Consider the following 27,299-nt stretch of genomic DNA (forward strand, 5'->3'; position numbering starts at 1 on the left):
CTTAGCACTTTTTCACTCTTTCCCAAAACCTTGACACTTATCAAAACTTTAATTTTATTAATTTCCCTAAACATCAGAAGAAACACCCTGCCATGAGTGCTTTAGGTCCTCATGCATTCCACATACAGAGGTTTTCCTTTCTCTGAAGAAGTTAGCTGCTTCCTTTGGTCAGGGAAATGCTTTGAACTTGCTTCGTGACTAACCTCTGGTTTCCATTTTGCTAGATCTATTCTTGGATAGAACTTATAACTGAGAAGTATCCTGATATGCTTACAAAAATCCACATTGGATCCTCATATGAGAAGCACCCACTTTATGTTTTAAAGGTATGTTGTGGGGAAAGTTGTTGATCTTTCAATGTGAGGGGAAGGATTAATTCTCCAGTGGTGTTTGTTAAAACTTGAGTTTCTTTTCTTTGAGTTCTGAAAATATTTGCATTACAGGTCTTCCTCAACTTTAATACCTGGCTATTTAGGGGTTGGCTATTTTTCCCATTAATAATACAGTCTTGTCCTGGTCTGTATGTCCTAATCTCTTCCCACAAGGACACCAGTCAGTCTGGATTAGTACCCACCCTAAGGGCCTCATGTTAATCACCTCTTTAAAGGCCCTATCTCCAAATACAGTCTCTTGGGGGTTAAGGGTTCAGTTCTAGATGAACCCCAGTTCTAGAATTAACTCTGTTTCTGTTTATGTGACATTAGATAAGCCATTATAACATTTCCATAAAATGAAGAAAGTGGTGTTTATTGTTTTCAAGTCCTTGTTTTATTTTCTGTTACTGGACAAACACTATTTTTTTTTTTTCTTTTTTTTTGAGACGGAGGCTAGCTCTGTCACCCAGGCTGGAGTGCAGTGGCTGGATCTTGGCTCACTGCAAGCTCCGCCTCCCGGGTTTACGCCATTCTCCTGCCTCAGCCTCCCGAGTAGCTGGGACTACAGGCGCCCACCACCTCACCCAGCTAGTTTTTTGTATTTTTTAGTAGAGACGGGGTTTCACCATGTTAGCCAGGATGGTCTCGATCTCCTGACCTCGTGATCCGCCCGTCTCGGCCTCCCAAAGTGCTGGGATTACAGGCTTGAGCCACCGCACCCGGCGACAAACACTATTTCTGTTAGTGGACAAACACTAACAGAAAATAAAACCAGGACTTGAAAAAAATAAAATTAAAAATTAAAAAAGTGGTGCAGCTTTTTGATGCTAATTTTTAAAAATTGATACATAATAATTGTACATGTTTTTGGGGTACATGTGATTTTTGTTCTCCCTCTCTCCCCACATGTGATGTTTTGATACATGCATACAATGTGTAAATCAGGGTATTTGAGATATCCATCATCTCAAACATTTATCATTTCTTTGTGTTGGGAACATTTTAAGTTTGTCTTCTACCTATTTTGAAATATACAATAAATTATTGTTGATTCTAGTCACCATACTGTGCTACTACACACTAGAACTTATTCCTTCTATCTATTTTGTCCCCATTAATCAACCTCTCTGTATCCTCTTTTCTCAGCCTCTGGTAGTCATCATTCTACTCTCTACCTCTATGAGATCAACTTTTTCCAGTCCCCATATCAGTGAGAACATGGTATTTGTCTTTCCCTGCATAGTTTATTTCACTTAACATAATGACCTCCAGTTCCATCCATGTTGCTGCAAATGATAGGATTTTATTCTTTTTAAAGCCTGAATAATATTCCATTTGTGTATATGTACCACATTTTCTTTATCCATTCATATGTTGAAGAACACTTAGGTTGATTCTATATCTTGACTATTGTGAATGGTGCTGTAATAAACATGGGAGTGCAGGTATCTTTTCGATATACTGATTTCCTTTCTTTTGGATACATACCCAATAGTAGGACTGCTGGCTTACATGGTAGTTCCATTTTTAGTTTTTTGAGGAACCTCCACACTGTTTTTCATAGTGGCTGTACTAATTTACATTCCCACCAACAGTGTACAAGAGTTCCCCTTTCTCCACATCCTCTCCAGCATTTGTAATTGTCTGTCTTTTGGATTAAAGCCATTTTAACTGGGATGAGATGATATTGGATTGTGGTTTTAATTCACATTTCTCTGATGATTAGTGATGTTGAGGACTTTTTCATATACCTGTTGGCCATTTGTGTGTCTTCTTTTGAGAAATGTCTGTTCAGATTCCTTTCTCATTTTAAAAATTAGATTATTTGTGTTTTCCTTTTGAATTATTTGAGTTCCTTATATATTCTGGTTATTAAATAGCTTGCACATATTTTCTCCCATTTTTTTCTTTTCACTCTGTTATTTCTTTTGCTGTGCAGAAGCAAGTTTTCAGTTTGATGTAATCCCCTTTATCTATTTTTGCTTCTGTTGACTGTGCTTTTGAGATCTTACCCCAAAAAAATCTTTGCTGAGACCAAAGTCCTGAATTGTTTTCCCAATGTTTTCTTCTAGTAGTTTTATAGTTTCAGCTCTTACATTTACGTCCAATCTGTTTTTAGTTGATTTTATATATATAGTGAGAGACAGGGATTTAGTTTGAATTTTATGAATAAAATTTTTCCCAATACCATTTATTGACAATACCGTCCTTTTCCCAATGTATGTTCTTGGTGGCTTTGTTGAAAACAAGTTGACTGTAAATCTGTGGATTTATTTCTGGGTTCTCTATTGTAATCCATCGGTCCATGTGTCTGTTTTTATGCCAGTACCATGCTGTTTCAGTACTCCAGCTTTGCTCTTTCTGTTTAGCATTACTTTAGATTTTCAAGATATCTTGTGGCTCCATATGAATTTTAGATTTTTTTTTTCTCTTTCTATGAAGAGTGTATTGGTGTCGACAGGGATTGCATTGAATCTGTAGGCTCCATTGGGTAGTATGGACGTTTTAACAATATTAATTCTTAAGCCTGTGAGCATGAGGTATCTTTTCATTTTTTTGTGTATTCTCTTCAGTTTCTTTCATCAGTGTTCTATGATCTTAATCGTGAGTCTTTCACTTCTTTGGTTAGATTTATTACAGGTCTTTTTTTTTTTTTTTTTTTGGTCATTGTAAATGGTATTTCTTTCTTGATTTTTCTTTTAGGTTGTCTGCTATTGTTGTATATAAATGCTACTGATTTTGTGTGTTGATTTTATAACCTACAATTTAGTATTTTGGTGGAGGCTAGGTTTTTCTAAATATAAGATTGTGTCATCTACAACCAAGGATAATTTGATTTTTCCCTTCCCATTTAGATGCCTTTTATTTCTTTCTCTTACCTGTTTGCTCTGGTTAGTACTTCCTAGTACAACTTTTGAAACTAAAGTAAGACCAGGACAACAAATCCCAGCAAGGGACGAACAGCAGGAAAAGGCTGAAGTCCTTTGCAGTAGGGTTATTATGATGGTTTCTACTCCAATTGCCACCCATTTGGTTATATATTTTCAGTTGCAAATGTTATGGAAGAGAAGTTGATTAACCTATCTTGGATTGGATGTCATCTCTCTTGAATAAATTGACCTTAGTAAAGGTCAGTGAACATAGCCACAGCCAATTGTTTTCAGAACTAGGAAGCAACTCTATGGTTCTGTTTTCTACCTCTTTCTCTTAAAGTTCTTTTTAAAAAGCTCTGGAAAATAATGTAGTCACTAAAAATGTACATTTAATTTAGTAACATATAATTTATGCACAGTATCCCAACATTATCTAAATTGTGATAGGTGAGCTTCCAGTTATTCAAAGATAAGACTTTGGGTTAGGACTTCTCAGTTTTAATCTGTCGTTTACAAGTACTTGCAATGCAGACTCAAGGCAGACATACGAAATGTTGGATCCCCTTGGTCACTGAGTTGGTCAATCAGATTGGATCCATCTGACATTTGCACCCACGACATTTGCTTTCAGCCATGCTGCGTGTAGTCCTTGGAACATGCTTATCTGGAACCTGTACACGTTGAAAAATCATGCATTCTGGATGGTTTGGTCCTACTCTTACTTGATCAAGGATGTGCATATAATGTGAGTCTCTGGGATTTTGCCAACTTTTCGGTGCCAGAACCAGTGCCAAGAAAATTGGCCCAGGACTTAGAAAGGTCAAGTAGACAACTTAAGATTTTCTTTACATTGAGTAGAATAAGCTAGGTAGTTCTCTTTGACTATACAATTTGACGATTAGTGGCCAATGCCATTGGGCTTTCTTATTTACTATCTTGTTAAATATTGCTAGCTCCAAGTTAGGAAAAAGCCTCCTGGAGTGGTTCAAATGACAATCTAAATATCTAACTCTTTCTTTTTCTTGTTTTGGAATTGCAAGTCTACATATTTGTTTGATTTTACAACACTCTTCTCCCTTCCCTCTATACCAGTGGTCCTCAACCCCTGGACTGCAGACAGGTACCAGTCCATGGCCTGTTAGGAATGAGGCCACACAACTGGAGATGAATAGCCAGTGAGCAAGCATTACTGCCTGAGCAATGCCTCCTGTCAGATCAGCAGCAGCATTAGATTCTCATAGGAGCACAAACCCTGTTGTGAACGGTGCATGCAAAGGATCGAGGTTGCACGCTCCTTATGAGAATCTAAGGCCTGATGATCTGAGGTGGAACAGTTTTATCGCCAACCCATCCCAACCCCTGATTCCACCCTACCTCTGCCCCATCCATGGAAAAACTGTCTTCCATGAAACTGGTCCCTGGTGCCAAAAAGGTTGGGGACAACTGCTCTATACCCTAAATTGTGTTGTAGCTCACTTTTAAAGGCAAATACAGTATGATTAATTTTGGAGGTGTTCTTGATAATTCTTCTAAAGACATCAAAGGCTATCATTGAGAAAAGGTTGACAATTCTTATTCCAGAGTTGGCAGCTTGTATTAGTCCATCATACTGGGAACAAAGCCTCTGTCCCTAGATTTGTTTGCTGGTAATCAGTTCATGAGAAGTTAGATGTATGCTTCTTTTTGTATGAAATGAAGAAATAATCCACACCAAAAAAAAAAAAAAAAATGCACTCAGAGGAAAATCTTGAGGGAGTTTCTGCTCCTGGTGTGTCTCTACACTTCCCAGGGAAGATTGCCATCCAACTCACACCCATTTACCTCTAAATGAAGCATGAAGATACAGTCCAAATCATTAGTTCTCTGGTCTCCTCTTCTAAACTTCCACATGCAGCTCTGACATGACTGCATAATTGTGGGAGGATAAAAAGTTTTAAATCAGAGTCCTGGCTTCAAACTTCAGTTTCAATTCACACCAGCTTTGCTACCTTAACTAGTGTCACTTAATCTCACCAGTGTTTAAATTTCCCTTGAGAATTTTCAAAGAAATGCAGAACAATTCATATCTCAGAGATTTGCTGAAACTATTAAATATAAGAACTATATAAATGAAAGTTATTATCCTGAAGCTTATTGTTATTGTTTTTGCTACTTTTGGGGTTTCTTTGAGCAGGTTTCTGGAAAAGAACAAACAGCCAAAAATGCCATGTGGATTGACTGTGGAATCCATGCCAGAGAATGGATCTCTCCTGCTTTCTGCTTGTGGTTCATAGGCCATGTAAGTATTCACATTCTCTTAACCATATTTCTCAATATGGTGCCCAAGATCACCTGTGTCAGACTCAACTGGGCTGTTTATTAAAATGCATTTTCCTAGGTCACATCATGAAGCTTGGGAATCTACAATTTTCACAAGTTTCCCAAGCGACTTTTATGCATTAATGAGTTGAAGAACATGACTTCAAGCATTTAAATCACCCAAAATATTGTTGGTCTTTTTACATTTCTGCCTGGAGCTAAACAGTGAAAAATGATTAAGAAATAGTATATTGATTATAATATGTTAACTAAGTAGAGGAAAGGACTGAAGGAATTATCTAAGTTGGGGCCCAATTAATTTATTTCTCTTTTGGTTTTAATTATCCAGACATCTTTTGCCACTTTTACCCTTGGAAATTGAACATAAGCACAACATTACAGAGGTGAAACAGAGTATGTTTTCTCATATGTCATAATAGGGAATTTTGTCCCTGAAGAAGGGTTTTGCATCAAAAAAGCCATATATAAGACAAATCGTATGTTGGAAAGGTAAAAGATATAATGACTATTAACCTCCCTGATAAATGAAAACACTAAAAATTATGCTTCAAATCCTATAAAATGGGCATATATGTTCTCTACACTGATTTCTACAAAGAATCATTGCCACTGGAAAAATAACTCAAAATATGTGTCTTTCTGATAATGATTTTTGTAGTCTTTGCATTCACAGATACACAGTAACAGAATAGATGAATTAGGAAATTAAGATATTGGCACTTATTAAGTATATCAAGATAAAACTGTTTCTGCCTTTGCTGGACCTTGACAAATGCAACATCTCTATTTGCCTTCATTCACTGTGAATCTTCCATCCTCCATCACCCATGGATGGGAGCTGCAACCTCCCTGAGTCTACTGGAAATTCCCAAACACCATTGGTACTATCTTGGCCAAAAGAGGATGATTCCAACTGATCAGACCCTTAACATATCCCAGTCACATCATGATCTGGAACCTTCCCCAAGTTGAGTGGTTTGGTTATTTTAGGTAGTGAAGTGAACAGCAGTTAACAAAGAGAGAAGGGTACAAAGTAGGAGAGTAAGAACATTTATTTTCCATTCCATCACTGAACATGAGAAGGGCCAAGAAGAAACCTCCATTCATATTGGCTCTAATTTATATTGGTGAGGTTGTCCCTAATTACTGCCCTTGTCATCCTGACACCTCTGCCCTCCTATTAGATATCCTACCCTCTACCCAAGCCACTTGCTGAATCTTTGTAAGATTAAATTATTTAACCCACAAATATTTATAAATTGCCTATGATGTTTCAGATCTGGAAATACAAGGATGAACAAAATATAGCCCAAGGATCTTATAGCTGAGTATTTTGCTCCAACAATGTGAACCTGATTTGTGTAGCCCAAAGAAACATAATCAATAAGGTCTTTCAAAATGGACATTTAAACTCCATTCTCACCTGCCTAAAACTAATTCAGATCATCTGACTCTCTTAGTACTTCAAAGCAATGGACGAGGGAAAGTAACATAAAATATTTATCTTTCAACAATTGTGAAGGTAGGTTTTATATTCAAAACCTAAAGCATCCAAAGGCAAATTAAAATCTTAGCTTTTAAGTCTCTCACTCTTTTCTGCAACTCAGTAAGGATTTCAAAAATCTTATAGTCTAGTTTCAGCAGAAATCCACTACACTACCCTTTGAGAAGCTTGAGGCCAGTCATTTCTTTCTAAGCTTCTCATTCACATACTTTCAGGAGACAAATATAGATCCTTCTCTTTTTGCAAAGGCAGAGCTGAGACCAATTTCTGCATGGCTGCATCACCAAGCCAAAATCCAGCACGGGGCTGGCATATCGTAGGACCTAGTGAATATATGTTAACCATCACAACTTGCCAGAAAGTACTTTTTCTGCCAAATGGCTTTTCTCACTGCTGACCTCCTGCCAAACCTCTGCCCTAGAACACTCTCGTCTAATTGCACACAAAGTTAGAGCTCTTCAACCTCAGGGCCTTCACAGAATTCTCTCTGTCCCTCCTCACCACAGGTGACACATAACCTAATGACACTGCTCCCTGGTGGCTCCTTCAAGTAGAGGGGCTGCTCTTTCTTTCACATCACCATGTGCTGAGAGGCCTGGTGGAGTGGATCAGCATTCTCCTGTCTTGACACTACCAATGATTCTTCTCTTCTCAGAAACTTACATAATCTGGTTGCACTCTTATTTTATTGCTATCATGCACTGACCTTCAGATAATTTCCTGGTACCTGGTTCATGATTCTTTTTTCTCCTCCAACTCTTGCCATCATTCTGAGTGAATTCAAAGTCCATATGTGAGAGTCACCTAACAACGTATCTTCACAGTTCCTTGTTCTCTCTTCCACTAAACCTCATCTCAACTCCTCTTTAGCAAATTTCTCCTGTAGCCATCCTCTGGATCTCAGAAGTAATGTTTTGCTGTTCCTTAGACCCAGAATATGGCCATGGACAGCAACAAGGAAGGTTAGAAGAAGCCATCTAGCAATATAACTTCTTAATGTCCTGTCTTCTCTCATTTCTCACCCCTACTATGACTGCTTTTTTTTTTCCCCAACTTTAGTAGATTTGTAGTTCCTACATAGATCTACATCCTTTTAATTTATCAGTCCCTTTCCAGGAATACTTTCTTCACTAACTAATTGGTCCCATCACAAATTGACCCCGACCCTCAATTTCTTGCCCCCTGACCAGCAGCTCTTCAGGAGTTCCAACCCCAAACACTCCACAGAATTAACCATCCTTTTTCTGAGCCACCTTCTACATCTTGCCATTGTTTATTATCATACTTATATCAATAGCATTGAATTGCTGCTTTTCCCTTTCCAACTTATCACTTCTACTAGGGTTTTGAAGGCAGAGACCAGCTCTAAAGTAATTTTTTTGTTCCCCATAACCTGGTATATTGTTTGGTCAACATAATTGGTGCTCAGTATCCCCTTGTGGAATTTGAAATTTAAATTAATGTTGCAGGTTTAGGCTGACATACAATGTTGGGTTCCAGAGAGTATCTAAACAGTACCTACTGTTGGGATAAATACTTTATTGTCATTGGCTATGGTTCAAACTATACATACATATATAGAGATTGGAGTAAAAACTGAGACAGATAGCTCTCTGATATATTTGTAATGGTAACATTTTGTTTTAAAATTTTCCCTTCGTGTGTCTTATATATATATATTTTTTAGCAACCCCATTAACAGACCTATGTGTCTTTATGTACTAATTTATTATCTGTCAAATGGTCATTGGTTAATTTCTAGGTAGGATTTGTCGTTGTTGTTGTTGTTTAGGGCCACATTAAAGGCAAAGCTTGAGTGCACCCCAGGCAAAGTGAGAGGAAGAGTTGAGTAACCATTGACCACAGGCCAGCTGATGGGAATCAATCCCACCCCCTCATCACTCACACAGTCTTACACTCTTCTCCATTCTCCTCTATTCTCATCTTGTTTTTCTTTTATACAGAGGCTTCTCAATTTATGGTGGGGTTATGTCTCAATAAACCCAATAAACAATCACAACTGAAAATGTTTTAAGTAAAAAATGCATTTAATATACTTAATCTACCGAATACCGAATATCATAGCCTAACCTTCCTTAAATGTGGTCAGAACACTTACGTTAGCCTACAGTAGGGCAAAATCATCTAACACAAAACCTAATTTATAATAAATTTGGGATATGGGATATAAATGAATATCCCATATCATGTATTAAATACTGCACTAAAACTGAAAAATGGAATGGTGGCATGGGTACTCAAAGTATGGTTTCTACCAAATATGCATTGCTTTTGTGCTATTGTAAAGTCAAAAAATCATGAGTGAAATCATTGTATATTGCAGACCATCTCTAGTAGGACAGGATTTCAATTATGTTACTTGCCATGTTGGTAAATCGTACCTTCAACAAATATTTATTTATTGTCAGGCAAAATTTCTTCAGCCACTTTGAAAAACAATGTGGAAGTTCCTCGAAAGATTAAGTATAGAGTTACCATATGACTCAGCAGTTCCACTCCTAGGTGTATACCCAAGACAACTGAACACCTATATGTTTACAAATGATTATAGCAATATTATTCATAATAGTCAAAAAGTGGAAACAACTCAAATTTCATCAACTTATGAGCAGAAAAACAAAATGCAGCATATTCATGCAATGAAATGTCAATCAGCAATAAAAAGGAATGAAGTACTGATTCATGCTGCAACATAGATGAATCTTGAAAACACTATGCTAAGTAAAAGAAACCAGACACAAAATGCCACATATATTATTCCATTTCTATGAAATGTCCAGAATGGGCAAATCCACAGAGACAGAAAGTTCGTTAGTGATTGTCAGAGGCATGGGGAAGTGGCAGGAGGGAAAGGGGAGTGAGTTATAATGGGCATAGGTATGGGGATTTTTTAATGATGAAATGTTCCAAAAATCAGATACTAGTGATGGTTGCACAACTGTATGAATACACCAAAAACCACTGAATTTCACACTGTAAAATGGTGAATTTCTGGAATGTAAATTATATCTCAATAAGCGGTTAAAGAAAAAATGGGCACCCCTTCCTCCAGGATTGTAGCTATAGCCACACGTGAAGGTGTGGCTTGGCACACAGCACAGATTGTATCTCAGCCCTCACTCACTCCTTCTGTCTGGAGTCCTACCTATTAGATAAAGAAATAGGTAACATTGTTCTGGGCCTATCATTGGTCATCTCTCAGAGCATAACTTTTTGTGGAAAGATTCCCATCCAACCAGACAGAGGTAAAGGTAGGAAGGAAATTTAAAAAGTGAAGCATAAAAAGAAATTCATCATGCTGCATCTATTAAAAGTTTAGGCCATGTTGTAGAAATGAAAATGAGAAATGCTTTATTATTTTGAAAGGAACAGGCTCTCCTAATATTTTTCTAATAATGAATGTTACATGATTACTGAAAAGTGATGCTAACATAAATTTATAAATTTGTAGCATAAAAACATATTTAACTGGTTGCTCAACCATCATTCTCAGCAAATTAACACAAGAGCAGAAAACCAAACACCGCATGTTCTCACTCATAAGTGGGAGCTGGACAATGAGAACACATGGACACAGGGAGGGGAACATCATACACCGGGGCCTGTCGGGGGTCGGGGGCTGGGGGGTTAGGGGTGGGGGGCTACATTAGGAGAAATACCTAATGTAGATGACAAGTTGATGGGTGCAGCAAACTACCATGGCACATGTATACCTGTGTAACAAACCTGCACGTTCTGCACATGTATCCCAGAGCTTAAAGTATAATAAACAAACAAACAAACAAACAAAACAAAACATGGCTTCCTTCATTCTACAAATTTTGCTTCCTTTTCATTAACTTTTTATTTCTGACCTACAGTAGATTTTAAAATAACATTTTTCTTTCCTTTCTCTCTGATTTCATAAGTATTTCTTCATGGCAAAGAACTTTAATGTGACTCTTGTGATTGTTCTAGGGAAATATGAATATAATATTTTAAACATTTAAAGGGAAAATAGTAAAGTTTATAAAAGGCTTGTTTTTATTTTGTCAATAATAAAAAAGACATTTCTTAACAATGCCATGAGTATACTTTAAGGCAACTTAAATATTTATTGAATTGTAAGCCAAATTAAATATTTAATGCAATTAATTGTGAATTAAATTAAAATACAGCAATGTTGCCACAAATTAAGATTTTAAACCAAAAGCTTTGTCCTAGGTAAAATGATTTGACCAGCTAAAATTTGTCTTTATAGTTCTCCTGCCTGTACATTTTGGCATTTTGGGGTAAATTTCTCAGCCACCAAATTTGGATGCCATTGGATCACATTGTAATATGTGCCGCTAAGCTGGATGACTCTGAAGTAGAGAGGAACAAGTTTGAGATGACGTCTGTCAGGAATTCATAGCCAGTACCTAGGAGAAGCTACCCCAATTCTAAAGCTAGATGATCAAATGCTTGGGAAACACACTCAATTCTAGCAAAACTTGTGTTCCACAAGTTCTAAGGACAATGTAGCAAATATCAGGTAATCACATCTAGGGATAAAATATGGTAGCTAGTTTAAGCTCTGATGAACATGAATTACAGAAAAAGGAGCTACACTAAATCTACGTTTTTGTTTCCTTAAATCTTTGTAGTGGGCTCTATGGCTTCAATAAAGAGTTAATATTATTTCTTAAGGAAAATTTAGGAAGTTTATGGTTCGATTTTCTGCCTTCATTAATTAGGAAGACTGTACCATGTGTAAGGCATTTATTACCACTTTGTAGCAGAGTACCTTAAGTTCAGTTCTTTTGAGGAATTAGCACTCTTTCTGAAAGTTAAATCTGCAAATCTAAACATGCCAAATGACAAAACACACACACACACACACACACACACACACACACACTAAGTTTAGAAGAACTTAAAACAGATCTAATTAAATATTCTTCATTTAATTTGCAGATAACTGAATACTATGGGATAATAGGGGAATATACCAATCTTCTGAGGCATGTGGATTTCTATGTTATGCCAGTGGTTAATGTGGATGGTTATGACTACTCATGGAAAAAGGTAGGAGAAAAGGCAAAGAAGACAAATCATGCTCTCCTTGGAGATATAGGATACATAGGTTGAATTATTCATAGAAGTCTGGATCTAAGCACAATGACTTTATTATTACATTTTTTAACTTTTATTGTGGAAAATGTCAAATATATATAAGTGCACATAATTGTGTAGTGAACTTCTATCTACCCATCACAGAGCTTCAACAATAATTAACTCATGGCCAGTCTTGTTTCATCTGAATTCCCTCTAACCACTTCTACCTTACTCATTTTATTTTGAAGTAAATCCTAGGGACCATATGACTTCATCAATAAATATTTCAGTATGCATTTCTAAAAAAAAGAACTCTGAAAAAAAATAATTACAGTATGATTATACCTTAAAAACTAACCATTTCTGAATACCATAAAATATTGCCAGTATTTTCAATTGTATCATAACTATTTTTTCTTTTTGAGATGGCGTCTCGCTCTGTTGCCCAGGCTGGAGTGCAGTGGCACGATCTCGGCTCACTGCAACCTTCACTTCCTGTGTTCAAGAGATTTTTCTGCCTCAGCCTCCCAAGTAGCTGGGACTAAGGTGCCTGCCACCACACCCGGCTATTTTTTTGTATTTTTAGTAGAGACGGGGTTTCACCATATTGGCCAGGCTGGCCTCAAACTCCTGACCTTGTGATCCGCCTGCCTTGGCCTCCCAAAGTGCTGGGATTACAGGCGTGAGCCACCTCGCTCGGCCTCATAACTTTTTAAAAAGTATGTTTCTTTGATTCCGGATCCAAATAAGGCTCTTACATTATGATTGGTTTATAGGTCTTTTAATTCTATTTTAATCCACGGACTCCCATTCCATCTTTTGCTCTTTCTCTCTGTTTTTTTTTTTTTTCCTTGCAATTTTTTTGTCAAAGAAAAGAGTTTCCCCTTATCAGGATTTGCTAATTGCATTACCATCTTGTAGTTTAACATACTGTTCAGTCTGTATTTTCTGGTTAATCAACATAGTGATTCATGTAAAATTACTCAAGCAATATGAAATACTATGCTTTCTAATTTAAAGAGGGGCACATAGAAACATAACTAGGTATATATAAATTTATAAAAACCTATTTGAGTAGCACATGTAAATACTAAGAGGAAGAAGATTAGTTGGCGTGATTGGAAACATATGGAATTACACATGAATTATTTCATGTAGGAGGTAATTTATGCAGAAGAGATAGACATGGCACAGGAGGCTGAGGAAAAAGTCATCTCTGGTGAGAGGAATATTGTAACTGAAAATTTTGTAGGTGGAGGTGGGCAAATGCCAAACTAAGTAATTGAGAATTACCTAGCATAATGCCTAACACAAATTTGGTGTCCAATAAATGGTCATATCTGTGAACTGATAATAAAGTATATTTACACCTTAACCTGAATCACAGTGGAATTCAGTCACCCTTTAGATTTCCAACTTCCCAACTGTTCTTTGTATCATTACCCTATTATTAATTCCCACAGTTCGAGAACTTGATATCCCCAGAGTCTACTGTTGCCACTGAACCACAGGCTTGGGAGTGGCAACAGGCTGGAAGGCTTGGCAGAGGGTTGGTGAGAGTAGGAGAAAAGGGTGCTACATCATCCCAAACTCAGAACTTAAACAAAGTCTGTGCAACTCTTTACATGACCAAACTTTCCTGGTTTGCCCCAATAACCCATTAGGGAATTTGCTTTATATTTAAAAACCAGAGTCAAATCAGTACAGTCGAAGAAGTCATCAGATTAGAGGTGTCTTCACATCTCCACCTTTTCTAGCTTTGAAAGAGGAGTGGTGAATTCAACCTAAAGGGAGCATTTTAACTTATGACTCAGTGTTGAGTTGAGACAAAGTTATTTTGCTTTTCTTCGAAGCTCAAAATGACCCTGTGCATAAAATTAATGTAAAGGAAACAAGACTAAACAAGAAGGCTAATAAGCAGCCTAGTGGAATGAAATGAAATCTTTATTTTTATCAGTCAAAATTGATCAAATATTACCATTTTGTTTGGTTCAACTAAAATAGTCTGAGTGGATGTGATTGAAACCCGGATAGCAATAGGGGCCGTGCAAAGGAATATTACAACGACAGCAATGTGATGAAGCCATGCAAGGTATGGGGTTGAAGGAGAGAAAGGCAACTCTGGTTTCATGGACTTTCACATGTGTGTTTTTCCTTGGGCCCTGAATGTGGCCACCCAGGTTGTCTGTATTTTGTTTATGTAGAATCGAATGTGGAGAAAGAACCGTTCTTTCTATGCGAACAATCGTTGCATCGGAACAGACCTGAATAGGAACTTTGCATCCAAACACTGGTGTGGTAGGTTGTTGGCTTTATTTCTTGCAATATCTCTTCACTGAAAGGGTGATTGTCACAGAGAAAGGCCCATGAATTCAAATTAAATACAGAGCTAGCCTATCTGAATCAGGGAATAATTTAAATGATAAACGCTTAGGTAAATGTAATGCTACGAATGTTGGCCAGAGTCAGAAAATCACTGGCCTCTCCTCTCTCCTGTTTTCCTATCTTTAAAATAAGAAAGTTGCATCAGTTCTTTAAGATTCCTTCTAGCTTCAAAATTCTAAAATCTATTATCCTGGAATAATAAAGAAGTGACAGTTAAAGATCCTATTTTAATAAACAAAAACATTCATCATTAGAATATCAAAGACCTGAGATGGGGGGAGGACCTCTCTTTTTTCTTTTTTTTTGAGACAGTCTTGTTCTGTTGACCAGGCTGGAGTGCAGTGGCACAATCTTAGCTTACTGCAGCCTCCGCCTCCTAGTTTCAAGGATTCTCCTGCCTCAGCCTCCCGAGTAGCTGGGACTACAGGCATATGCCACCATAACTGGCTAATTTTTGTATTTTTTTTTAGTACAGATGGGATTTCACCATGTTGGCCAGGCTGGTCTCAAACTCCTGGCCTTAAGTGATCCGCCCACCTCGGCCTCCCAAAGTGGCTCACAGGAGTGAGTCACTGTGCCTGGCCTGGACCCCTCATTTTTTAATTGCACAAGTAAATGTTTACTTCTATAGTGTTTGAAGACATTTTTTTCACTATTCACTTTCTTAATTTCTTTAATAAATAATATAAAGAAAATATAAAAATAATAATATTAAAAATAGTATAAAAAGCACAGTGGGAATTTATTATTTCTTAATTTGAGTTAAGGCATTAGGTGATGTTGAATTATGCATTTAAGAACAGTCTGCTTTCAGAAGTTTGAAGATTTTTCAAAGAACTAAAAGTAGAATTACTGTTCGACTCCGCAATCTCATCACTGAGTATATACTCAAAGGAAAATGAATCGATCTACCCGAAAGACACATGCAATCGGATGTTCATTGCAGCACTATTCACAATACCGAAGACATGGAATCAATCTAGGTGTCTGTCAATGGCGGATTGGATAAAGAAAATGTGGTACATACATACCATGGAATACTACACAGTCATAAAAAAGAACAAAATTATGTCCTTTACAGCAACATGGATGCAGCTGGAAGCCATTGTCCTAAGTAAATTAACACAGAAACAGAAAATCAAATACCGTATCGTCTCACTTATAAGTAAAAGCTAAACACTGGGTATACACACACATAAAGATGGGAACAATAGACACTGGAGACTCAAAAAAGGACCAGAGAAGGAGAGAGGGGAAAGGGTTGAAAAAGTACCTACGTGGTACTGTGTTCACCATTTGGTGATGGGTTCAATATAATCCCAAACCTCAGCATCACACAATATATCCATGGAACAAACCTGCACATGTACTCCCTGAACCTGAAAACAAAGAAGTTTGCTTTTAGGGGGGTAGGTGTTAGTTCATTCTTCCCACCCACTCAACATTATTTTTCATAGTATGACATTTCAGAAACAGCTACGAAAGTAAACTAACCTAACAAGGAGTATGTAACATCTGTATTTTTGGGCTCCATGGAGCCCATAAGACAGAGAAGCTACTGTACCCACAGAAACATCCTTTTCCTTCCAGACCTGGACCCTATACCATCCTATGCACATAATTTTGCCTATTTCCTTTAAAAAATGTAAAATTTCATGATTTTAAACATTTTTAATCTTATCAAAAAATAAGGAAATACGGTAAGTACTTTGTTGTGAGGTTTGGTTTTCTTTTGTTTTGGCAATCAGCTTCACCGGGCTGAATGTTGTGAGGTTTTAATAGGTATTCTGGGGTTTTGATAAAATTAAAAATGTTTAAAGATTAAATTCTTTTTTCTCACTGTCTTGCTTACATAATACAGAATACATACTGGAACAGTTGGTAATAAAAGGAGGTCCTTACAATTATTTTTTATTTTTGGGTTTTTAAAAATTAAAAACCCATATGCTTGTTGCTTCTGTTTCTGTTTTTCACTCTTGTGATACTTAACAATATAGCACCATGCCTAAGAGGGGACTGAAAAAAGTAACATAAAATATTTCAAGAATAATTTTTACATTGGTTACATTTGAAATGATACTTTGTACATATTTGGTTAAATAAATTATAATATTGAATTAATCTCACATATTTCTTTTTGTGTGTGTGTGGCAGGGTCTCATTCTGTCGTCCAGGCTGAAGTGCAGTGGCACGATCTCAGCTCACTGCAACATCTGCCTCCCAGGTTCAAGTGATTTTTATGCCTCAGCCTCCCAAGTAGCTGGGATTACAGGTGTGCACCACCATGCCTGGCTATTTTTTTTTTTTTTTTTTGTATTTTTGGTGGAGACAGGGCTTCACTATGTTGGCCAGGCTGTTTTCAAACTCCTGATCTCAAGTGATCTGCCCACCTCAGCCTCCCAAAGTGCTGGGATTATAGGCATAAGCCACTGTGCCTGGCCTTCTTTTTATTTTTCTTAAAGTAGTAAGTGGAAAATTTAAAGTAAATATGTGACTTGCATTATATTTCTATTAAACAACCCTGGTCTGAGGATTCATATTAGGGCACCACCTCTCTATTCAATGGTTATGTCTTCCCCGACCTCCATACCCAATATATAATCTCTATTCTCTAGAATTATATACCACATAAAAGGGCAGGAATATTCAAAGGTGACCAAACTATGGAAAATGGTTTATCCAATCACCTTATTGGTTAAAAATGAAATACTTCGGAAGACCTAAGATGTTCAGCACATTTCCTCTCAGGGAAACAATTTTTTTACAAACATTAACATTGTGCTTATATAATAACAGGAAGAAAGCAGAATGAACTTAAATAAGAAAAGCAGGCTCTGTAAGGATAGCAAGTAGCCCATAGAACCCTGAGGCAGGGATGCAGCTGGACTCAGAAATAGAAGGGAACTGGGCCTGGAGCCCTAGAGAGGCTCAGTGAATCCTTTCTCTCCCCTTTTCATCTCTGTGATGCACACTGGCTTCCTTCAGGTCTCAGTCCACATGATGGTGATAATGATGATGATAAACAGCAACAGTTATGAAATGCATACTACATGCCAGGCACTGTGCAAAGCACTTTGTATGAACTAACTCATTTAATCCTCATTCAATCAGCATTTAATGTATAATTTTTCCATTTTGCAGATAAGGAAGTGGAGATACAGATAGATTTTTAAATATTTACCCAAGGCCATATAGCTAATAAATGGTAAAGTCAAGATTTAGAATCCAGTAATTGGGTGCTTAACAATATGCTGTATAGCCTCTTATTTTGAAGAATGGTTACCACCAAGAATATCCAGATTGCATCTCATAAAATAACAGTATTTACTTCATCGGACTGCTGTAAGAATTAAATGAGATGTGGCAAAAATCCTAGCAGAGTTCCTGACGTACAGCATGTGCTCCACAGGCGTCAGCTGGTAGTATTACTATTTTTACTGTCTGTTCAAGAGAGCAGCTAGACTGAGATAAGACTCTTAGTATTGATTTCAAGTTATCTTTGAAGGGATTCAGATTGGCAAAGCACAAGGGTCAGACCCAATCCTGAGCCCCCAACTGTTTGCAGGAAGGGATAATCTCTTGTGTCAGATGTGGCATGCTGGAGCTTCACCCTTGTGAATTAGGGACATGGGGAGAAGTATTGGAAGGCAGGGTACCATCTGAAGTGATGCAAATTATAATCTATTAAAGGAACGAATGAACGTTGGTCTGGCAACAAATACCATCATCCCATTTTATTTACTAAACCACTTTAGCAAGTTAAAAGTAGCACTGAAGGCAGACTTACATATTCTGAGTTGTGAAGTGAGGCTTTTCTTTTATGGGCTATATTAATGGTAGCTTTAAAACTACAAATATCAGAAAAACTAAATTTACAGTGGATTAAGGAAAATGGGGTTTATTTTTTCTCACATAACCAGAAGTCTGGAGACAGGGCTGGTATCTCTGAGACTCTCTTAGCCACTCTCAAGGTCGCAAGGGAGACAGGTGCTGGGAATGACTGTTAGAAGGTCAGCTGTGTGAGCAGATAAGTATCTGACTTCAAAAGAAACATAAACAACACTTAGTGGAAATATGTTCTTTGCAGAGTCCTACCTAATCCATTCATCTAAAAATGTTGCAACATAGATAGGAGAATACGTTGTCTGGGAAACCACAAATTACAGAACTATGTGCATCCCCTCATAATTTCACCTTATCAATTTCACTGCAGAGGAAGGTGCATCCAGTTTCTCATGCTCGGAAACCTACTGTGGACTTTATCCTGAGTCAGAACCAGAAGTGAAGGCGGTGGCAAATTTCTTGAGAAGAAATATCAACCACATGAAAGCATACATCAGCATGCATTCATACTCCCAGCATATAGTGTTTCCATATTCCTATACTCGAAGCAAAAGCAAAGACCACGAGGAATTGGTAAGTGCTACTTAATTATTTTTCTCATTAGCATTTTGGAAATAAAATAACACTTAGTTGAAGAATCAAAAACTGCGAAAATTTTTGTCCTCTAGAAGGCAAATGATAGATGTTTTAAATCATGGTGTGATCCTGTTGAGAGTCACCCTGGGTCAGTGTTCATTAAGGGAATGTAAAGAACATGCCTTACCCTAACAACATGCACTTTATTCTATCACATGGGCTTCCTAAGAAAATGTCAGACAAATTCCTTGAAGGTTAGGAAGGAACTATTCCACTTGACCTGATCTGTATGTGAAGCCGTATAAGCAAGGATGAGTATGGAATCATGCGACAGCTTTGTGGTCACTAGCTTCCTGCAACAGCGAACCACAGATTCAGTCTCAACACAACACTCGTTGTTTTGGGATTAGCAGTAGGAATTGTTCATGCCCTGACTTCCTGAACCCTCAGGGTTTTGGTCCCATTAAAGTACCCCCAATTTTAGCACTGAAGCAAGAGTCTGTTTTAGGAACATAACGGACAATAAAGGAAGTTCAAAGAGGACTCACACAATTTGATACTCCCTGAGCACTTTTTAGCCCAAGATACTGTATGTTTGGGTTGATGGCAAAAGATGCAAGGATTCTTGAAGGATTGTAGCTAGGCTTCGACAAATCCTCATTGCAGATGCTCTTCAGACAGTGGAAGTGTTACATCAACAGCCCCATTCTTGGGAAGGGACTAATTTTTAGGTAGTAGCTTGTTTCTTAGTGACACATTTTTTTTTTTCTGGCTCTCTTAACAGAATAAAATATAGTCACATTACAGGAGCTAGCAATTGCTGATGACAAATATAAGATTGTTTGCATTTTCTGAAAGTAGCCCATTTAGAACATAAACGTACTTGATACTTGAGCTTTTTTCTTCTCAAGGGAAAACTCTTAAGGAAAGCACCTTTTAAAATATTATCTTTGAAGAAATAAAAGGAAATTTATCATGATTTGGGAAATATAATTAGTCTAATTATGCTTTTTTTTTTTTTTTTTTTTTTTTTTTTGCATTACTGTCAGCACACATATTTGATGAGAGCCATTACGTGTAAAATACCTTGTCAATGGATGTTTAAAGAAGCATTAGGTAAAATCCTGCCTTTTAAGAGAATGTGTTATGGTTAGGGAGCTCAACCACTAGCAAATGTTACAAATAGCTGTACTCTAAGGTGACACAGAGTAACTACTAAATAAGTGGCACAGACAGTACAACTCACTTCTAACTAGAATATCAAGGGACTTCATTAATGCATTCAGAGGGAAATGCTGAGATAAGCGAGGAGATAAAGTAGTTACTGTCCTTGAGAAATTTACAGTCTATTAAGGGGGAAAAAAAAACTATGAATAATAAAGTGCTGTTGATGTCAAAGATCAGCTACATTTTAGACAGGCATTGAAAGAGGATTTCTATAGGCAGACAGGGAAGGGAGGACCTTCCAAGCAGAGAAGTTGGTGTTCCCCATAAGAGGATGCAAAAGTGGAGGGTGATACCATCAGAAAGAAGATTAGGTTGGCTTCTGAAGGGGTGTGACTGTCAGATAAACTTGTATTTCATTCTGTAGACAATGGGGTTCCATTAAAACTTATGTTTTGAACAAAGAGATGGCATAAAATAATATCCACTGATAAATCTGAGTTTTTCAAGAAGGTGACAGTGTATATACCATGATGCTAGTTCCAATTTCAGAAAAGTTCCAGATAAGTGAGAACTTCAGAATAGATTTTTATAAGCTAGAACAAAATGAAGTCAAATGGGGGTCTAGTTATTATCCTGCTCCATACCAGAGGCATAATCTTTTTTGATTTGATGAATCTGTGGAAGTCATTAGACATTTTACACAAGAAGAAAATAGAAGTTGTGAGAAGGATAAGAAGTGAATCATGCATGCATTAGGTGTATGTATGTGTTTAGAGAGGTTGGATTTAAAGTTTGGTGATAATTTTGTTCAGAAATGGAGTACCTCTAAGCCTTTGAAATACAGTTATACTTCATTTTCCATAATAAATGAATTCCCAAAAAGGCATGCGATTTTTTTCTGCAAATTAAAATTTCAATATATTGAAATAGTTTATGTTTAAAGCCACCCAATTGTGATTACCATAAAGTGCACATTTTTAATTTGTTTATCTTATTTATTTGCCTTTTAGATGAATCTAGATTTTCTACATGTACATTTTGATTAAATTAATGTATGATTGTTTTTTGGAAACTTCTACTTGTCATGTTTCAAAGCTGCACATTAACTGAAATTCCATATGTTATTGCTTTCAGTCTCGAGTAGCCAGTGAAGCAGTTCGTGCTATTCAGAAAACCAGTAAAAATATCAGGTATACACATGGCCATGGCTCAGAAACCTTATGTAAGTATTTCTTCTTATGATCTTAGAGAACTTTGAGCTACTAAAGAAATCTGTGTGATCTGTTTTTCTTTGTGTATTTAATTTTTCCGAATTAAATAGGGTCACATGTAATACAACTGAATTGTAATAATTAGAAACAGAAGCATAATAGCGATGACAATGCTAAACAAAGCTATATTAATAAATGAGTTCCTAAAAAGAAGCCAAAATGCTATTTAAGTAATTATATTTATTGCAATAGAGTAGGAATTACAGAATTGGCATCATAATAGTTGAGTGAAGCAGAAACTAGTTCATAAAACTTTTGTATGATCCCCAGGGCCACCATGGAAGGTTGTGCAGGTTGTACCCTACACTAATCTAGTGCATACCATTTGCATCAAGTGTTTTTTAGCGTTAGCCTGCCCCCAAGAGTATTAGCTCATAACACATTACAGTTGATTGTCTTTAACATATATTACACATACAAGAGCTTGTGACTCTCTTAACAAAAAGTTTTGATTAATTTTTGCTGAAAGATATTTAGTGAGTAACTCCTATCTACACACAGTGGGAGGACACACTGATTTTGCCCTTTTGAAGTTTGAAGGGAGATGGGAAAAGAGGATCAGAAAAATAAATCTGTAACCAGGCATCAGAAAATGACAGCCTGAAGGCCAAATCCAGGTTTTTCCTTTTTTTTTTTTTTAATGATCAGAAAAAAAACAAAAAGAGGCAAAGTGTGGTGGCTCACGCCTGTAATACTAGCACTTGCGGAGGCCCAGGTGGGAGGATCGCCTAAGGTCAGGAGTTCGAGACCAGCCTGGCCAATATGGTGAAACCCCATCTCCACTAAAAATACAAAAATTATCTGGGCATGGTGGCGGGCGCCTGTAATGCCAGCTACTCAGTTGGCTAATGCATAAGAATCACTTGAACCTGGGAGGCGGAGGTGGCAATGAGCCGAGATTGCGCCACTGCACTCCAGCCTGGGTGACAGAGCGAGACTCCATCTCAAAAAAGGTTAAAACTGAATTTAGCATGAACACTAAATGTGTACACATTTTAGTTAACATGCATTAAACTGCAACAAGTCTTCTGGAAATTGTAGCTTTCGTGTGATGCTCCCCAAACTGTACTAGATAATCTAGATGCTAAAATTATAAATTAAAATTTTGGGTCAGACTTTGCCATAATCCTGGACTCAATTTAGCACTCAAAAAAAAAAAAAAAAAAAAAGAATGTCAGATTATTCAATTAATGGGGTTGGAAAACCTAACAAGTTACCTAGAAAAACAATTAATTGGATTATTAATATGCCTTTCACCAAAGTAAATTCCAGGTACAGCATATATTTTCCTGTGAAAACCCTGCATAAACTAAGTTGAAAGCTCAGTAAGGAGAAAAAATTCCTTATGAAAGGAGAAATGAATGAAAGAAGAAAAAAAGGTCTACATGCCAAACAAAACTGATAACATTAATGTTTTTTTTTTGTTTTTTTTTGAGACGGAGTCTGGCTCTGTCGCCCAGGCTGGAGTGCGGTGGCCGGATCTCAGCTCACTGCAAGCTCCGCCTCCCGGGTTTACGCCATTCTCCTGCCTCAGCCTCCCAAGTAGCTGGGACTACAGGCGCCCACCTCGTCGCCCGGCTAGTTTTTTGTATTCTTTAGTAGAGACGGGGTTTCACCGCATTAGCCAGGGTGGTCTCGATCTCCTGACCTTGTGATCCGCCCGTCTCGGCCTCCCAAAGTGCTGGGATTACAGGCTTGAGCCACCGCGCCCGGCCTAATGTTGTTTTTATAAGCAATTGATAAAATGAACCAAGTAGACAAATGAGTAAGGACAATTGATAGGAAATATAAAAACCAATAAATATGCCAAACAAAATGTGCAACTAACTGATAATCAAAAAAACATAAATTAAGACAGTTGGATATTATTTTTCACCCATAAAATTATCAGAATTCATAATTCCTATTGATGGTATGGGAAGGGGAAGCGGGCAAATTCATACCCTGCTTGTGGAGGTAAATTAATTCAGTTCTTTTGATGTCCATTTGGGAACATGTCATAATTGCAAAAAGTGCAAAGCCTTAGACTAGCAAATCTATTCTAGGGAAAAATATTCTAAAGAGACAAAGAAGCAATTATGTATAAACAAGAGTACTCATTGTAAAATTGTTTATATTAATTAAAAACTGAAAAAAAATCTAAAGGTATCCAAACAAACATTTAAATGAAACAATTCCTAGTTTGTTAATTAATTTGAAAAATCTATATTTCAACAATTTCTTTCTTCTTCTTTTAGACCTAGCTCCTGGAGGTGCGGACGATTGGATCTATGATTTGGGCATCAAATATTCGTTTACAATTGAACTTCGAGATACGGGCAAATACGGATTCTTGCTGCCGGAGCGTTACATCAAACCCACTTGTAAAGACGCTTTTGCCGCTGTCTCTAAAATAGCTTGGCATGTCATTAGGAATGTTTAATGCCCTTGATTTTATCATTCTGCTTTCGTATTTTAATTTACTGATTCCAGCAAGACCAAATCATTGTATCAGATTATTTTTAAGTTTTATCCGTAGTTTCGATAAAACATTTTCCCATACCTTGGTTTTGTCAGAGAACCTAATAAGTGCTACTTTGACATTAAGGCAGACAAGGGTTCATGTCTTTTTACCTTTCAAAAAAAATTCTAAAAGTCTAGCTACCTACTTTTTCTTTGATTTCCGACGTTTGACTGGCCATCTCAAGCAAGTTTAATAACAAGTTTCATGCTGATCATTGGATCCTACTCAATAAAAGGAAGGGTGGTCAGAAGTACATTAAAGATTTCTGCTCCAAATTTTCAATAAATTTCTGCTTGTGCCTTCAGAAATACAACCATGCATTCCGTTTGCTCCACGGTAATTAGGCGATGACCCGGGAAGGGGAGGGGTGTCAAAAACGACAAACATAGCCTCTTATTCTAGATCAGCTGCTCAATAAACACTGTTGAACGAATGAATGAATGGCTCTAGGTACTGTCAACAACAAACGCCGCATTTTGCGCATTTACAACAGCAGTTTATGGCAAGGAATTACGTAATAAAAAGAGAAAACTCACTTAAATTCACTTTAATTGGGAATTTTAGTTCTCCCGGGCTCCCAGTTTCCTCTCCCAGCATCTCTCACAGAGTACGGACTCTATTTCCACGTGCCGCAGCACTCTCACTCCTCGCATGGGACATTACGCCTAGAGGGCGTGTCCACGGAGGGCGGTGTCTGCGCACTGACGACTAATCTGACGGCCGGAAGCTGCCTGGGTCTGTAGAGGAACAGGGCAAACCTCTGACTTCCGGTGGCGTTTTGAGGCGGTCCTCCTAGCGGCCTGGTAGTGTTTTTGTTGCCTTTTCTTAATCTACAATCTCTTCGTTATTTTTCTTCCTACGACCGAGTTTCGCTTGACCCTGGCGAGGCAGCGGGCGGGTTCTGCTTCTCAGCCATCCCGGGAGCCACTCGCTAGCCGAGGGCCGGTTCCCGGGAGCCGCGCGCGCACCGCTTTCTCCTCGTCGTCGTCCTCCTGGGTCCAGGCGCGGGGACAGAGAGTCTCCTCCCCGGCTCCTCGGAGCGGCGGCGGCGGTGGTGCCTCCGGACTGCACTTGCGAAGGGAGCTTGGGGAGGAAGTAAGCGTTCTGTGAATTGGTGTGGGTATCTGGGGAAAGGCATTGGGCAGACCCGGAATGTGGAGGCCCAGTTATCCCCCATCTTCGCTTGAGTCACTGGGATTTTGAGCTTTCCTTGAGCATCCCACCCTTAACTCTGCAATAGCCCCGGGTGCTCAGATATAATTTCTCGCTCTGTTTATGATTCTGTTTATGATCTGGCACAATAGGCTGTGCCCTTCGTTACCATTTGATGTAAGCACGGGAACCCTTGTGTGGTATTCGTATGTGTGTGCGATGGAAGAGTGCAGCAATTTGCGCTTGAATTTAGATCTTCCTCTATACGCATTCCAGATCTGTTAGAGCAAAACGTCTTACTTGTGATTGGTCTTTTTTTTTCCTTCCTCAGCAGTGATAACGATTTAGGTCCTGGGAATTGAGTGCTACTTTATCTTCATATGCTTTAGGTAGTTAGTTTTGGCAACTGTCAGAAACGGGGGAAAGTGCAATGAAAGGAGAGAGTCTGGCGGCATTATCTCTCTATAATAGGCTAACGCAATTTATGTGGTTTGAAAATTATACAGAGTTGGTAATACTTGAATTATAGTGGTAAGATCTTGTTAGTGAAGGGTAGTCTTAAGGTATTTGGTTATACTATGGGGCTTTCAGGTAATTCGAACTACTTTGGGAGTATGAGGTCTCTTAAGATTTTTGGATTTTTAAAGTAGTTTAAAAAGTTTGGAAAATATGTTTACACCTCAGGGTTTCAAAGTCCGCGATACCGTTGGAGAATATTTAATGCAGTTCAGTCTATGGGTATATGGTGCCAGTTAGCGGGGTCTAGTTCTTGTAACATTTGAAATTGCTGGCTTTAGTACAATATATTGGAGCGTTTTGTGAATACAATCTATAGATTTTCAAATAATTTCTAATTTCTTAATGAACTATTTGGATTGTAACAGATGACAGTTTCAACTAGAGACTAGCAAAGTTGATGCAAGCTTGTAACAATTTGTGGCTTTAAAAATAGTTACACTGTGAAACTAAGGCTTTCACTGTGTGCATCTGGTAGGATTCAGTTTTATCAAATGTATGCCTCTTACTGGCTTCCTGATTACTGGTCATTCTAAATGAACATTGCATATTTTGAGATTTGCAAGCTTATATGATTTTCATATTTGTAATATGAATTCAACATACTAAAATCCAGCAAGTGGATGTATCTTAACATCTATACAAATTATTAAAATTGTAATGTCATCAGTGTTTATTTATAATATGCATTGGCATTTACATAGAGGAAACACATTGTTTAACTTACGTTTACTTAGAGAGTTGATTTTCAGTGGATGTTAGTCTCCCCATCTCCTCATCTCTCCCAACTCCATCTCATATAGAGGTGGAGCTATTTCTTCAGCTGTTAGTAGTAGTTGAAACATTCACTGCTGTTGATATACAGTCTTTCTTTTTTCTTTTTTTTTTTTTTTGTATTTTTGTATGTTTGCAGTTCTTTTTAGTTCACTTTAGAGTAGCTACCAGCACGGGATGTCCTCTGTGCACAGTCTTTTTAACAAATTGTTTTTTCTGCATAGTGCTACAGTGTTGCTTTGCTAATTCCTATGTAGTCAGCTTAGTTCTGTCAGTTGTGTTTGGAATTTCGTTTGGAATTGTTTTAGTATTAAATTTACGGAAGCAATCCGAAAGTTCGTTTTAGAAAGTCCTTTTTAAAAAGTTCTCTCAAACTGCGCATCAAATAAACTTAATTTTTTCTTTCTAAAAGTAAGAAGTATAAATGTGAAGGTACCTTATTTTTAGTATCACCTTTTTAATCTTATAAATTCAGAATATAGGGATTTATCCTACTAGTTAGTACATTCGTGTGATTTTAATTGCCTAATCATTTGAACATTTCCTAATATTATGCCACTACTCATCCAGATTAAAGTGTTATGCTTTCACTTATGCTTCCAGTAGATGAGACATGAAAAAGATAATTAATTATGGATTGAAGTGAAGATACTAGAATGGATATGTGTTTATTGACAAGATTTTAGTAATTGAGCTCCTGGAGGCATTATTCAAGAAGAGACCCTTTTGTATGCTTCTCCTTTCTCAGCCATAATTATAATGTGAACCTCTGAGTACAGTGTTATTCTAAGTTTTCCGGGGCAAGGGAGCAGTTCCCATTTAAGACCCTCTTTTGTTGTGTCTTTATTAATAGACTCAAACTTTGTGTCCCGGATTTTCTTTTTCTTTTTCTATTTTCTTTTTTAATTGAAAAGAGATTATAAATACTTCAGATATTCATTTACT

The 27,299-nt window shown here is 37.5% G+C and overlaps 2 protein-coding genes and 1 long non-coding RNA gene across 10 annotated transcripts in view; 2 read left to right on the forward strand and 1 right to left on the reverse strand.

The window, feature by feature from the left end:
- Window positions 1–24,225, forward strand: part of CPB2 (carboxypeptidase B2) — a 50,974-nt gene extending 26,749 nt beyond the window's left edge. For both annotated transcript variants that reach the window (XM_010358087.1, XM_010358088.2), the window contains 7 exons: window positions 225–326; window positions 5,421–5,525; window positions 12,027–12,137; window positions 14,372–14,465; window positions 18,766–18,968; window positions 21,273–21,360; window positions 23,647–24,225. In XM_010358087.1, the coding sequence (XP_010356389.1) occupies window positions 225–326; window positions 5,421–5,525; window positions 12,027–12,137; window positions 14,372–14,465; window positions 18,766–18,968; window positions 21,273–21,360; window positions 23,647–23,831 (888 nt within the window). In that variant the 3' untranslated portion in view covers window positions 23,832–24,225. The remainder of the gene's footprint in view (window positions 1–224; window positions 327–5,420; window positions 5,526–12,026; window positions 12,138–14,371; window positions 14,466–18,765; window positions 18,969–21,272; window positions 21,361–23,646) is intronic.
- The window catches only part of LOC104658151, a 46,010-nt gene extending 21,435 nt beyond the window's left edge, over window positions 1–24,575 (reverse strand). Inside the window, exon 1 of the long non-coding RNA XR_747391.2 lies at window positions 24,449–24,575. This is a non-coding gene — a long non-coding RNA (uncharacterized LOC104658151). The remainder of the gene's footprint in view (window positions 1–24,448) is intronic.
- Window positions 24,576–24,632: 57 nt separating this feature from the next.
- ZC3H13 (zinc finger CCCH-type containing 13) overlaps window positions 24,633–27,299 on the forward strand; it is a 102,767-nt gene continuing 100,100 nt past the window's right edge. For 2 of the 7 annotated variants that reach the window (XM_030922096.1, XM_030922101.1), the window contains exon 1: window positions 24,633–24,715. The gene's annotated coding sequence lies outside the window, so the exon portion shown is untranslated. Of the gene's footprint in view, window positions 25,008–27,299 lie in introns of all 7 variants that reach the window. The other 5 variants (XM_030922100.1, XM_030922097.1, XM_030922095.1 and 2 more) reach the window with 4 other exon arrangements.

This window comes from Rhinopithecus roxellana, chromosome 18, assembly GCF_007565055.1.
Source record: "Rhinopithecus roxellana isolate Shanxi Qingling chromosome 18, ASM756505v1, whole genome shotgun sequence".
Lineage (NCBI taxonomy): Eukaryota > Metazoa > Chordata > Mammalia > Primates > Cercopithecidae > Rhinopithecus > Rhinopithecus roxellana.